This window comes from Rattus norvegicus, chromosome 15 (assembly GCF_021556685.1).
Source record: "Rattus norvegicus strain SHRSP/BbbUtx chromosome 15, alternate assembly SHRSP_T2T, whole genome shotgun sequence".
Taxonomy (NCBI): Eukaryota; Metazoa; Chordata; class Mammalia; order Rodentia; family Muridae; genus Rattus; species Rattus norvegicus.
The window spans coordinates 27,994,288-28,009,213 of NC_141548.1; the positions used below are offsets into that span (position 1 = coordinate 27,994,288).

General features: G+C 44.1%; 2 protein-coding genes and 1 non-coding gene across 10 annotated transcripts in view; 1 reads left to right on the forward strand and 2 right to left on the reverse strand.

The window, feature by feature from the left end:
- Positions 1–4,671, reverse strand: part of Ccnb1ip1 (cyclin B1 interacting protein 1) — a 19,332-nt gene extending 14,661 nt beyond the window's left edge. Inside the window, exon 1 of one of the 4 annotated variants that reach the window (XM_087586395.1) lies at positions 4,579–4,671. The gene's annotated coding sequence lies outside the window, so the exon portion shown is untranslated. 4 annotated transcript variants of the gene reach the window in all.
- Rpph1 (ribonuclease P RNA component H1) lies at positions 4,234–4,490 on the reverse strand. Its single transcript, NR_002703.1, is given in 1 exon segment — positions 4,234–4,490.
- Parp2 (poly (ADP-ribose) polymerase 2) lies at positions 4,661–14,884 on the forward strand. 5 transcript variants are annotated; one of them, NM_001106030.1, is given in 16 exon segments: positions 4,661–4,734; positions 6,074–6,211; positions 6,499–6,569; positions 7,651–7,701; positions 9,486–9,582; positions 9,948–10,023; positions 10,593–10,695; positions 11,332–11,479; positions 11,687–11,825; positions 12,622–12,685; positions 12,766–12,900; positions 13,126–13,253; positions 13,404–13,503; positions 14,050–14,148; positions 14,373–14,497; positions 14,617–14,882. In NM_001106030.1, coding segments are annotated over 16 exon segments (1,674 nt in total). In that variant the 5' UTR covers positions 4,661–4,694; the 3' UTR covers positions 14,777–14,882.
- The last annotated feature ends 42 nt before the right edge of the window (positions 14,885–14,926 follow it).

The window sequence follows — 14,926 nt, forward strand, 5'->3', positions numbered from 1 at the left end:
AGGAGAGCAGATCTGAGTTCCAACCCAACCTGGTCTACGAAGAGTTCCAGGACAGCCATAGCTACAGAGAAACCATGTCTCAACAAAAACAAAACAAACAAACTTTACATTCAGACTAGTATCAAGGATAAAAAAAACAAACAAACAAAAAAAAAACCCAGGAGTCTTGTGAGCGCCACACATAAGGTCATTAGAAGAAAACTTTTTATTAGGAAAAAAAATCCACAACGTGAGACATTATAAATTTACAGCTTGCTTTTACAAAGTACTTAGCATTTACTATATACCAACTAGGGTGTATTTTGTTCGCTGTTCACAAAGGAAGCCCGGAATGGCTCACACTATCCTCCGAGCGGAACACCAGAACAGACCCAGGCGCCACAATTTGAATATTGGCTTGCACAAAGCTAAGATAACTGGTCTTTCTCAAAGTGTCTTAAGTATTTTAGGACATAGATGCCACCGTTAGCCCTCCTAGGGTTTGTTAACTCACCTGTCCTCAGAATTTACTATCTAGTCTCAACACACGGTCTGAGCAGAATACTACAACACTATTCACAAAAGGTTCACAAATGCGCCAAGATCGTGTTCCAACAACATCTACCAGAGAACTAAAAACAGGCTGAACTCAACGCTCCCAGGATCGCCCCAGATTAGCGCCGGGTAGTAACGGTGCCTTTCCCAATTAGAAAAAAAAAAAAAACGATGCGGAGGTTTTCCCCAGATTCAGGAACTCTGTGCATGAGGTAGAACGTACTGTTTCTGGGTCACCTGGCCTCGGAAAAACTGACAAACCCAGGACTGCCGAGGCCCACGTGGAAACAAACCAGGTAGTCCACCTGCCTGCACTCCCCTAACCTCCCAAAGCAGAAATGTATCTCTTCTCAACTCAACTCCAGCGCTAACCTGAAGTAAAAGCCTTTCCCCCTGGCTAGACTCCTCAAAAGAACGAGAAATTAAAAACCAGAGATACGAACTTTAAAACCAGAGATCGAAATTAACTGCGCACTTACCAGACCACCAGAAGCAAGAGATAGAGAACGTTGAATGACGGGAAGCTACCTAAGTAATGGGCCTCCGAACCTGATTGGCTGAGTTCAAGGACTCTCCTCCTCCTCCTCCCGATCTTAAACTGTGCTGCGGGACTGCTCGAGACCCAGCTTTTATTTTAAGACTGATTCCTACATGAAATCTCTTTCTGGATCACGGCACAAGCAAACACAGATAACTGAAGCGGTTTGGGCATGCCCTTGTCCTATTCCAAACAATTTCCATCCTGAGGAACCTCTCGCCCTTTTGCAACCTCAGCATGGCTAACTTATGCAAGGTAATAGGGCCAATTATAAACAGTCCATAAGAATCCAAGACAGAAATCGTATCCAGGGCAATCTTCAAGCTAACAATACATTTATTAATTGGTGGTTTAATGCTTATCCTTCAAAATAGAATGAGAATACTGTATACATCTAAGCCTCCATCCCCCCCCAATTTAAAATTATTGCAGCACGACAAGGGTAGGATTAACAGGTTGCCCTTGAAGTTAGGCTTTCTCTTGATGTATGTAAACTTTATGCTATCTGTATAACAACTGGACACCTCATTCATTCAAAGAAGCACTCAACAGAACAAGAAAAGATCTTTACCGGGGCTGGGGATTTAGCTCAGTGGTAGAGCGCTTACCTAGGAAGCGCAAGGCCCTGGGTTCGGTCCCCAGCTCCGAAAAAAAGAACCAAAAAAAAAAAAAAAAAAAAAAAGATCTTTACCAAGTACATATCCAATAGAGGGTTAATATCTAAAATACATTTAAAAATTTAAAGTACACATCAAGAAAATGAATAACCCATTTTAAAAATGGGGTACAGATCTAAACAAAGAAATCTCAGAGGATGGAGCACAGGCATGAACAGTTAAAGATCACCAAAGCAAGGGTCAGCATCAGGGAAATGCCAATCACAACTACTCCATCTTACCCACATGAGAGGACCAAGATCAACAGAACAAATGCCAGCTCATGCTGCAAAGATGTAGGAAAGGGAAAGCACAAATCTATTACTGGGAAAGTGAAGATTTGCACAGCCACTGTGGAAATCAGTGTGGCATTTCTTCAGGAAACCAAGAACAGATCCACCCCAAGTTCCAGTTATGTACCGCTCTTGGGCATATCCAAGAGCTTCATCCTATTACAAAGACACTTGTTCATCCATGTTCATTGTCACTGTTAATAATAGCCAGGAATTAGAAATAGCCTTAGAAGTCCATCAAGAGATAATGGATCAGGGGAAAAAGTATGGTACCATACAATGGTATTCCATACAATGGAATACTTCTTATCTGTTAAAAAGATATAAATAAAAAGAAATTAGGGATCAGGAATGGTGGTACACACCTTTAATCCTGGCACTGGGGAGGAAGAGGGAGGTGGATTAATCCCTGCATTCAAAGCCGTGTTTACAGAGTGAGTCCCAGGAAAAACCAGGGCTACACAGAGAAACCCTGTGAAGAAGAAGAGAGGACAAGAGGAGGAGGAGACAAGAAGAGAAGGAGGAAGAGGAGGAAGAACAGAAGGAGGAAAGAAAGAACAAGAAGAGGACAAAGAAATTCTGAAAATCACAGATAAATGGATGGAATTAGGGAGAAAATTCATCCTGAGTAAGGTAACCCTGACCTAAGAAGGCAAATATGTCTTCTCTGATATGTAGATGTTAGCTTTTAATCCTTCCATAGGCCTGCTGCAATCCAATGTAACCACAGAGGCTAGGTATAGAGTCAGGGAGGAGGAGGGAGGAGGGAGGAGGGAGGAAGAAGGAGGGAGGAGAGAGGAGGGAAGGAGGGAGGATCTCCAAGTGAAGGGAAATAGAATATATAACTATGGAGAAACAAGGGGAGGCTGGAGCTGGAGGATTAAATGGGGAGGGGGTGGAGAAGAGAGGTGATGGGGTGGGACACAGGAAGGGACAAATAAGTACAGGTCACATGGAAACCTACTACTGTAGAAGCTTCTTAAAGCACACATACATGTATGAAAGGAAAGCCTCAAGTAGACATCTGTCACCCCCAAGAGAAGCCTGCAGTGCCAGGAACTGGTTACATCTTTGTGAGTTGTTGGCCAAAGAGGCTCCATGGAAACCCCCAGGCCACTGCCAAAGCATTGTTTGCAAACTGATGGTAAGGTTGTATTGCTAAAAAACTGATACTGACAGACCTCGTTGAATATGGAGGGGTTGAGCTAGTACCTATCTAGAGCTTTCATCCCTGCTAACTAACTAATTCTCATGGTACTGGAAGGTACTCTGCACACTACTGATATGGGGTGTGTGCGTATGTGTGTGTACACCGTGTGCACCCCCCTCCACACTCGAGTGAGCATATACGTCTCTTGTGTTTTTTTCTTTAATTTTTATTCTTTTGGTTTTTTTCACAAGGCTTTTTCTCTAGCCCTGGATGTCCCAAATTCACCCTACAGACCAGGCTAGCCTTGAGCTCAGAGGTCCGACTCCCAAGCACTGGGATTAAAGGTGTGTGCCACCACACCTGACTTTTTTTTCTACTGAGTTTGTGTTTCTGTGTATGTACATTTGTGCTTTTTATTTTTTCTTATTTATTTATTTGCCTCTTTTCAAGAAGGCACGGAATTAATTGGATGGAGATCTGGAGGAGACTAGGACAGGAAATTGTAAACAATGTTTTTATTTTTGAGTTTGGTCATTCATCAATCTGAGGCGTCAGGCACGGAGTTAATTGGATGGAGATCTGGAGGAGACTAGGACAGGAAATTGTAAACAATGTTTTTATTTTTGAGTTTGGTCATTCATCAATCTGAGGCGTCTACACACCAGTTAAGTCACAGCTCCTGGCCTTTGTAAGGAAAGCCGAGCTTGGTATGAGCTCTATTCCACCCCTATCTTAATTGCTTCTCTTTGCTCCGTGTCCTTAGATGTAGCTCAACTCTGCTCATTTACTTCGTGAAGAATTCCTAGACTGCTCCTTTGTTATGATTTCCTATGATATTACATGCTATTTTCCTTCTATTGTACTTCTTACAGCTACAGGTTCGTTTTGCTTTTGTGATAAGTATATTTTCCAATAACAAGCTACACGAAGGTATGAGCTACGTTTATTTTTGCTAGACAAATGGTTAAAGTACAGCTCAGTAATCCAGCAATGGGGGAGGGTGCATAGCAAGGAGCAAGGGTTACAAAGCGTCCGGAACCAAAAAGGCGGGGGAGAGTAGTCTGAATTGGGTTATGAGGCCCGCGAGGTGCCTCACCTCAGCCATTGAACTCGAATTGCTGGCCGTGAGTCTGTTCCAAGCCCCGGCGAGGGAGGCATCCGCCCACCCGGGGGCTTCTCCTGCCCAGTCTGCCCACGCGTGGAGCCCTGCTCTCTGGGAACTCACCTCCCCACTCGGGGAGAGCCCGGTTAGGGCCGCGGGAGGCCCCAGTCTCAGACCTTCCCAGGGGCCGAGAGAGTGACGAGCACTCAGCGCGTGGCCCCGCTGATGAGCTTCCCCCGCCCACTAGGAGTGTGAAGACCTGCCGCCATAATAAGACTCCAAAAGACAGTGAATTTATCACTTACGGTGACTTCCCACAAAGCACAGCGTGTAATTTGCATGCGCTCTAGCCCAGGCTCCAGCTCCGGACCAGAAGCCCGCGCATCCCGGCAAAGGGTGATGACGTCGTCCTTCAAGCGCTATGGCGCCGCGGCGGCGGAGATCTGGCTGTGGAAGACGAGGTGAGAACTCAGTTCGCAGGCAGAATGCTCGGCCTACAGTCACAGGGAGCCCCTCGCTTTTTCTTATTACAGTTCAGTACAAAGATAGATCACAGTTGTGATCTATCATGTGAGAGATGGAACTTAAATCCAGATCCTCTGGAAGCTCTGGGGAGCTTCTTCATCACTGACCCACCTCTCTAGCCACTTTAAATTCTTTCTTTAAAGGAACTTATGAGAGCCTGGTGGACGTGTTGGCTTAACACCTTTAATGCTAGCACAGGTGAAGCAGAGGCAGGAGGAGCTGTGTGAGTTCCAGGACAGCCAGGGCTGTATAGAGAGACCCTGACATTTTTTCTTGGGGGGAGTGGGGTGCTGGAGAGTTAGCTCAGTGCTAAAAGCCACTTGTTGCCCTTGCAGGGGGCCTAGGTTTGAGTCCAAAAATCTACATGGCAGGTCATGACCACCCTACCAGACCTCCAGATATACCAAGCATGCACATGGTGCACATACATATATACAGACAAAACACCCATACACATAAAATGAAATAATAACCTTTTGAGTTTTTTTGCGCTTGTTTTGGTTTTTTAAGTTTGTTAGAAGTCAAGGGAGGAGACAACTCTGCTGTCTCTGACAGAAACCTAAGTTTTCCAGAGACCTCTACTCAGGCAAACCTAGTATTCTTGGCTTTAAAGTAGAAAGAACTTTCAGGAGTACGCAAGATGGACCAGAGTTGGGAGTTTGTTTATTAAAGGAGATATCGACATACGTTTTAAGCACAAGGGTTAAAAGAAAAATGCCTGGGAAGAGAGACGCCACAGAACATGAGGGTGGCTTCTCAGAGAAGCATCACCCTTCACTGTCTTTATAGTAGACATGTATGTAAGATTTGCGATCTTTGGCTCTTCAGAGAGTTGTTAAATAATTTAAATGAGATCATAGTTCCTGAGGTGGATCTGACAGAATTCCAGCGTCCAAGTCCACATGATAAGGGATGCAGGAAGTTAAGTTATCAGCACTATAAACTATGTTTGTGCTCTGTATAAGACTCCCATAAAATGGGAGAGAAATGAACCCAAACCCATTGTCATAGTCATTCAGGCTGTCAGCCAATTTATTGTCATTTTAACATGAAAATATCGGAAGATCTGTGTTAGCAGCCTTCCTAGCACATTAGTTGGGCTGGAATTCTTGCTTCTCCGCTGCAGAGAGGCTTCAACCAGACTCTGGGATAGGAGGGACTGCCTTTCCTTTTCACATCCCTCTAGTTTTCCTGTGCTTTTATTTCACCTCAATGTTGTTCAAGTTACATCATATTCATAGTGTAGTAATTCTTTTATACTGTTCCTGCCATCAGTGCTAAATGAAGCCAAGAGAGTTGATAATGGCAACAGAGCAACAGATGACTCTCCTCCTGGCAAGAAAGTGCGCACGTGCCAGAAAAAGGGGCCTGCGGCTGGAGGGGAGGACACAGACAGGACAAAAGGCAAGCAAGGTAATGGACCAGGGAGGACGTGGGACAACTCTCGAGTCTCCGGAAGAATTGGGATGATGTTTGTTCCTTCCCTCTTTGAGGACATAATTAATTTCTCTATCCCTTGGGCATTCTGCAGTACCAATCTACTTTGCTGAATCTTTATTTTCTCAGGTTTGAATGGATTAGGATAGGCAGGCAGCCTGTACTGCTGGAGAAGGGCGAAGTTAATTATGACCGCTTTCTAGCTGGAACCGCTCTCTTGATCCCCACATCGGTAATGGCAGTGCATGTTTGTGTTCCCACAGACTCTGTGAAGACCCTGCTCGTAAAGGGCCGAGCTCCTGTGGACCCAGAGTGCACATCCAAGGTCGGAAAGGTAAAAGCATCGGGAACGGAAAGCAGAGTTCTTTTGTTTTATTTCGATTCCCCTCTGACTATCATTGGCGCTCATCTAAAAATGCTTCCTAAAATATTGCCAGTGATTACTTTCCTCCAGAGTTGAGAAGTAGGGGTGATGAGTTTCAATTTAGCAGAATATTGAGCCTGGAGAAATGGCCCAGTAGTTAAGAGCATTTATTGTTCTTCAAGAGGACCTGGGTTTGATTCTCAGCACCCACATGGCAACTTACAACCATTTGTGACTCCATTTCTAGGAGATATGATGCACTCTTCTGACCAGTCATGCAAGTGCTTGCATACATACATACATGGTATACATACATACATGCATGCATGGTATACATACATACATACATACATACATACATACATACATAGACACACTCAGGCAAAACACTCACACATAAAATAAAGAATGGATAGATTTAGTTTTTAAAAATGTGAAGAAATTCACAGAAAAAAGTAACTTAATCACTACTGGGGCTGCCATCAGCTTTCCACTGTGTGTTTCCTTTTTCACCCAGAAAATGTTATCATTGTTAAGAGATGACAGTGTGGTCCTTTTGTTTGGGTTTGGTTTGGTTTGGTTTGGTTTTGAGACAGGGTTTATCTGTGTAACCCTACCTGTCCTGGATCTCAGTTTGAGATCAGGCTGGTCTCAAACTCAGAGCTCTACCTGCCTTTGCAGATCCCTGCGAGCTAGGACTGAAAGTGTGAGCCACCATCGTCCAGTTGACAGTGTGATTTTGATGATAAACTACCATGGAATGGCATGAGTTACTGATGGAGGGGAAACGGTTAGAAGGATCTCGAAACAAGCCTACTTAGAAAGCAGGTTTACTCTGAGGTAGACTCTTTTAGGTCTCTGTAATTAGAAGTTACTATGTTTTAACTATAACAATGATAGTCTGTATAGAACATCCATTTCCATTTTCCTTCATGGAAAACACATAGGATGTGCTGGAAAATAAACCTTAAAGCATGGGGGGTGGGGGGGCAGCTCTCACTGTTTCCCTAAGATTGAGTGCATTGATGCTACCTGTCTTCTCTCTTCCCAGGCTCATGTGTATTGTGAAGGAGATGATGTCTATGACGTCATGTTAAATCAAGTAAGAGGACAGGTCATTCGAATTGTGGGAATTTCTTTTTCATTTTAAAAATTACATTTATTTAGTTTATTTGTGTGGAGAACAAAGGACAATTTGAGTTAGTTCTCAGCCGGGTATAGTGATACACGCCCTTACTCCCAGCATTGGTGGGCTTGGCAGGGAGTGCCTTTACCCACTGAGCCCTTGGCTTGCCCAGGTTATTAGAGGTTCCTCATAATATAAATGGCTCCCATTTTCCCAAAATTGACATTGACTTTTGATTATATTATGATTTACTTTTTGCCCATGGTAAAGATTTTATTTGTTGGTTGGTTTGTTTTGTGGGGTTCTGTCTGTGTAGCACAGATAGGCCTTGAACTTGCAGTCCTCCTGCTTCCATATCTATAGGACTAGGATCCTGTAGGGACACAGCTATCTAACCCAGTTCATACTGACATTTTTAAACATGTATAGTTACTGTTTTTTTAATTTTAAAAGCTATTATTGTTGTGTGTGCCTGGTGGGAGGAGGCACACACACCCCAGCTCATGTGTGGAGCCCGCCGACCCTTATCTTTGCGTGTTTGTGTTGCCATGCTGCCCTTACCAGCCTGGCAGTCACTGTAGACCAGGCTGGCCTCAGCCTCCTAAGAGTTAGAGTTATAAGTGTGTGCACCACAATTTTCTGTTTCTTTCTTTTTTTTCTCCCAGTTCGAGAGACCAAACCCAGTGCCTTGTGCTTGTCAAACAAGGTTCTACACAGAGCTAGATCCCTAACCAATCTTTTATCAGTGATTCATTTTTATTTTATGTGTTGGTGTTTTGCCTACAAGTGTGTCTGTGTGAGGGTGTCAGATCCCCTAGAACTGGAGTTACAGACATTTGTGAGCCGCCATGTGGGTGCGGGGAATTAGACCCAGGTCCTCTGGAAGAACAGTCAGTATTTTAAACCACTGAACCATCTCTCCAGCCCCTAGTCTTCTCTGTCTGTGTATGTCTTCATCTTTCTCTCGCACACGCTCATTGTTTTGAATAGATATTTTCTTTGTTATTTCCTGGATATGACTCATATTTGAATGTATCTACTTTTGTGCTTGTGAGTACAAATGTATGCTTACCCGTGTCTCTGCCAACTCAGAGCTTGGACTCCAAATGTGCATTGCCATGCTCAAGTTTTCACGTGGGTTTTGGGGATTGAACTCAAGGTCTAATGGTTGTTTAGCATGTACTTTTCTGACTGGGTTTTCTCCCAGCCACTCACTTCAATCTAATATATGTCATTTTACAGCTCACTAGTATTCCTTTGTGTTACTTATACCTAAACTATCATAAGCCGGGCCAGAGCTGCCTGAGTCACTGACTCCTGCAGTATACACCTGAGGACCTGAGTTTGGATCCCCAGCACCTAAATAACAAGCTGAATACAGTGGCTTATATTTGAGTCCTAGCAACAAGGAGACAGAGACAAGAGGACACATGGGCTTGCCTGTGAGCTCCAGGTTCAGGAGAGACCCTGTCTTAACAATGTAGAGCGAAAAATGTCTATGGAGGGAGCCATCGAAGGGATTCCATTAATGTAGTAGGTTGGATAGTGGGTTTCAGGAAGCTTCCAAGACTGACTTTTAATTTCCAAGAGTGAAATGTTAGGTTCCCATTTATATCCTTATTCTCTCAAGATCCATTTGTTTCATCATGCTGTGCTTTTCACTGTGGCAATTACTGGACAGCTATAACAAAAGAAATACTGCGGGTACTGTGGCCTCCAGTTGTAGAACTAACTCCTTTTATGTTACTGTTCTTCCACAGACCAATCTCCAGTTCAACAACAACAAGTACTACCTTATCCAGCTGTTAGAAGATGATGCCCAGCAGAACTTCAGTGTGTGGATGAGGTGGGGCCGAGGTAAAGGCTTTATGATGGATTGAGTTGTCATTCAGAACCCCAGAGGCAATGCAGTGAGCAGGTTTAGGTCTCCAAATGGCTCAGGAATCCAGATGGGCTTTTGAGGTTGGGGAGTGGCAGGCGTCTACATTGGGAAGCTTGGTGAGATTGAGAAGACCCCTGTACTGGACTGACAGCTGCTTATAGGCTATGACACTGCTTCAGTGTGATGGCTTGCCTAAGCCCCTTCACCTTTCTCTCCTCTCTTCCCTGCCTATTAGTCAGACAGTAAGCAGAGACTGTAGAGAGATGGCTTGTTACTACTGGAGAGCTACACTCGGGGTCTAGGGCAAGGAACCATCCTATGTATGGCATTTACTTTGCAGTTGGGAAAACAGGGCAGCACAGCTTGGTGGCTTGTTCTGGTGACCTCAACAAAGCAAAAGAAATATTTCAGAAAAAGTAAGTGCTAATTGAGTTTAAAAACATGCCCTTCTTGGCTCTCTCCTGTTGCAATGTTTCCTGCAAGGATGATTTGGCATAGATCTCATTCATCGCTATTCTGACTCCCTGTGATTAAAGCATGCAGTTGTACCTTCAGCCAGTTATTAAATCAACCTGGAAGTTGACCAGAAGAATATTTTTTAAACAAAGCAAGCAAATCTAAGAAATTAGAGACACCAGCATTAAACTTGTGGGGTTGATTTTGAGAACAGACTTTCTCGAATCTAGAAGCATGTCTCCTGTCTAGAAGTATTGCTTATCTACCTGTTCTTCTATACATTCTGTCTCCGGGCTTTTGGGAAGCCTGGGAAACTTTTCTTTTCTCCCAGTTCTGCATGACTCCTTTGTTCTGGGATTTCTGTGCATTCAGTGTCCTGATTTACAGTTCACACCACCAAACACCGAGGTGGGCCTGAGCTGTGAGGAGACACAAATTATTGAGAAACTACGTTGGGGAATTTCTGTATGCTTCCCTCTGACAATGAACCTTGATTCATATGATTTTCCCACTACCTTGGGCTCCACAGATTCCTTGACAAAACTAAAAACAATTGGGAGGATCGTGAGAACTTTGAGAAAGTACCTGGAAAATACGACATGTTGCAGATGGACTATGCTGCCAGCACTGAGGTACGCTGGCTCTGCAGAAGGAGTGTCTGAGTCGGGGAGGTCTAGCCAGGCACTGGAGATCAGGCCAAGACCAAAAGAGGCTGGGATGGTAGGAGTCACTGCTGCTTCCCACCTCTGAGATAACTCTCTCTCATCTCATCACAAAGGACCAGAATATGCCTTTCTGGTCTTCTCTGTTATGTACTAGAATTCTTCTGAAATCCAACGCCTGCTTCTAGAAGTTCAGTGTTATAGACCCAGAGAAGATGAATAAAGGACCAAACTGAGAAGCTATTTAAACTAGCTTTATCACTGTGAAGGACTTGAAGTGCAAGATCTGAAGTAGAATGTTTGCCCAGCATGCACAAGGCCCTGGGTTCAAAACTAAGACCCACAAAAAGGAAGAAAAATAATTTGCACAAATGGGTTAATATGATCAGAAGGTCTGGGGTGTAAGAGCTGTGTTTACGTAACTGAAAGGGCCTTTTGTTCTCCCTTTGAGTGCTTCACTGTGAGGGAGCACTAACAAATCAGGGTGGAAATCACATTGGCTACTCTAACTAGATTCCTAATAGAAACGTAGCAGCATTCGAGCACAGAGGATCACAGTGGAACTGCTCCCTACAGTTGTTAGAAGTGGTGTTTATTTTGCTACAGGATGAAAATAAAACAAAAGAGGAAACTTCGAAGCCAGAGTCACAGCTGGATCTTCGAGTCCAGGAGCTGCTAAAGTTGATCTGTAACGTGCAGACCATGGAAGAGATGATGATTGAGATGAAGTATGACACCAAGAGGGCCCCACTCGGTAGGACTCAGACTCTGCCCCAGCCCCTCATTGTCCTGTCTCTGCAGTGAGCAATCTCATCTCTAGTTGCACTTTACTGAAAGTCCTGAGGGAGGGAAACGGGATTGAGAAGGGGGTTGCGAGGAATTGACTTGTTATTGGGCAGGGATATACACTATACAAGGATGGGACCCTACTCTGGAGTCTGATCTCTGGCTGGGCCTCCAGGAAAACTGACAGTGGCGCAGATCAAGGCAGGCTACCAGTCTCTCAAGAAGATTGAGGATTGTATCCGTGCTGGCCAGCATGGGCGAGCGCTTGTTGAGGCATGCAATGAATTCTACACCCGGATCCCTCATGACTTTGGGTAAGGTCGTGCTATCTCTTTACTTTGCTCTTCTACTCGTGCCGTAAGCGGCCACAGAGGCTATGGTTCTCTTAATTTTTTATTTGTCATCTTAAATAGAACTGGATCCAGTATGATTTGTAGCTAGCTTAGAATAAGGGACGCTAGCACTCAGGAGGCAGGGAAAAGCTACTTAGTGAGTTTGAGGTCAGCCTTGACTCTTACCTCAAGGACAAAACAAAAGAAATATGGGGCATAATTTCCCAACTTATTAGAACTGTATTCCTGACCAAGTGAATGCTACCAACTCAAGAGAGAATGGACCCCGACCCCACAAAATAAAAAATGAAACGCTTAAAATGCAAAAACATGAAAAGCCTATATCTAGCCACTGAGAAAACACCTTGCAAATCCTACCCCTTCTGTTCTTTAAGAAGGCTATAATCTCACAAATACCACCTTTCTGAATCCAAATGACTGGTTTATATACTTGGGCTTTGAAGTCTTCACAGGTCTCTCTCTTTCAAATAGGAAACCCTTTGTTTCTTTATTTGTTTACTTGTTTGTTTTGAGACAAAAGTGTCTCTATGTAGTTCTAGCTGTCCTGGAACTCACTCTGCAGACCAGGCTGGCCTTGAACTCAACTCACATCTTCCTACCCCTCCTCCTGAGTCTGGGATTAAAGGTATACACCACCAGGGCCAGCTCTTTTCTCTTTAGTAAGAAGACAAATATCAGTTTTCCAAGGACCTGTTTTTCAGTCATGCATCTTGTATCCACAAATCAGACTGCTCATTGTGATGGTATCTGTCCTTAGACTCTCCATCCCTCCTGTAATCCGGACAGAGAAAGAACTGTCAGACAAAGTAAAACTGCTGGAGGTGAGGTGTGAATGCTTTTGTAAGTTTCCAGTCTCTTCTCCTGAGTTCCTTCGCACTGATTCTTTATTTCATTTTCTTAGGCATTGGGAGACATTGAAATTGCCCTTAAGCTGGTGAAGTCAGAGCGCCAAGGCCTAGAACACCCACTGGACCAACACTATAGAAACCTACGTTGTGCTTTGCGTCCTCTGGACCATGAAAGTCATGAGTTCAAAGTAATAAAAACAGTCATTTATCTTCACAGTCTTACTCCAGTCAAACCTGTCCTTCCCATCCCTGTATTTACCAGCAACTTGGGAATGTAGAGCTCTTTCTAACTCATTGTGAGGCTTGTTTGGTTGGGGACAGAAAGTTCTGCCAGCTTCAGAAGCCCTGCGTCCTTCAGCTCAGTCCAGTCTCTTACGGAGTGCACATTTGCTATTCGTAATTCTTTTCCATAGGTGATTTCCCAGTACTTACAGTCTACCCATGCTCCTACACATAAGGACTATACTATGACCTTGCTGGAAGTTTTCGAAGTAGAGAAGGAAGGGGAGAAAGAGGCCTTCAGAAAGGACCTTCCTAACAGGTCTGAGTCAGCTCTGGGCTGAGTAGGCATTTCCTTGGCTGAAAGGCAGTGAAGGAACTTGGAGGGTGGCAGAGGCAGTTCTGTGTTGGTTTGTCTTGAATTTGCGATTGATGTTTGCAAGAGAAAAGAAAACTAATGGCTCTTTCTTAGGATGCTGCTCTGGCATGGTTCCAGGCTGAGTAACTGGGTGGGGATCCTGAGCCACGGACTTAGAGTCGCCCCACCTGAGGCTCCCATCACAGGTTATATGGTAAGTAGAGATTGAAGGCTAGGAGCCCAAAGGGAGAAGAAAACGGACAATAATAACTTTGGTCTCCCACCCAGGATTAGGTGGTACTTCTTGGAAAGAGTTAAAATCTCTCACTAAAAACCACATTGCTGTTTTGCTGTGTCCCTCTTTCTTTAAATTCTAAAAAGATATGTCTTTTCTCCCCAAAGGCAAAAGTCTAGCTGTTTTTGTTGTCTCTTGAACTGATAGGGAAAGGACAGTGGGGGAGGGAGTATGTTGTGTTTATGAGAACAGAGCCTCATATTCAATGCTGTCTTCCTCCTCATAGAGTTTTGTTTGGTTGATTGGTTGGGGTTGGTTGGTTGGTTTTTTTTGGTTTTGGTTTTGGTTTGAGACAGGGTTTCGCTGTGTAGTCTGCAACGTGCTGTGTAGACCAGGCTGCACTCAGACTCAGAGATCTGCCTGCTTCTGCCTTCTGAGTGCAGGACTAAAAGGTGTCCACCATGCCAGGGCCTTCTCATGGAGTGGATTAGGCAGCTGATCTCCAGTTCTGTTGATTTATTTCAGTTTGGGAAAGGAATCTACTTTGCTGACATGTCGTCCAAGAGTGCCAATTACTGCTTTGCTTCTCGCCTGAAGAATACAGGATTGCTTCTTCTGTCAGAGGTAAGGCAAAGGGCACAGCTACGATCTCTAATTTATTGTCAGATTTTTCATTGAGAAAATTTGACTTTGGGTTCAAGAAATTCATGTGGAATGGCATTCCCATTGCATTAGACTCTTCTACTAAAGTAAAGGAATAAAATGCCAATCAGAACGTTCTGGGTGGCTCCAGAAGCACCTATTCTTGCCCGGGTACAGCAGGCATTCTGGGATCTCTTGCTTTGCAGGTAGCTCTGGGTCAGTGTAATGAACTGCTGGAGGCCAACCCTAAGGCAGAAGGATTGCTTCAGGGCAAGCATAGCACCAAGGGGATGGGAAAGATGGCTCCCAGCCCTGCCCACTTCATCACCCTGTAAGTATTCTGAACTGAGGCTGCTGGAAGACGTACTTCTAATTGTTAAGAATCAATCTACTGTCTATTTCAACTCTGGACAAAATGCTGATTTTGACATATTTTCTTCTACTTGGCAGGAATGGGAGTACAGTGCCCTTAGGACCAGCAAGTGACACAGGAATTCTCAATCCAGAGGGCTACACCCTCAACTACAATGAGTTTATTGTTTATAGCCCCAGCCAGGTCCATATGCGATACCTTCTAAAGATTCAATTTAATTTTCTGCAGCTGTGGTGAATGTTGATCAAACAAGCCAGAGAGAATCTCATCTTCAAACAAAAACCAAGCAATACTTTGTTCTTAAACTTTTTGATATTTTGTTTAATAAAATCGTATAAATCTTAACTATGGCTTCTTTGGGTTTTACCTCTCCAAGCACTCATTCCT

Excerpts from the sequence above, each read along its gene's own strand:
- Parp2 (XM_087585172.1), top strand. Across the intron at positions 11,826-12,621 it reads CGGATCCCTCATGACTTTGG|ACTCTCCATCCCTCCTGTAA; the intron begins GTAAGGTCGTGC and ends ATCTGTCCTTAG. Across the intron at positions 13,504-14,049 it reads CTCCCATCACAGGTTATATG|TTTGGGAAAGGAATCTACTT; the intron begins GTAAGTAGAGAT and ends GATTTATTTCAG.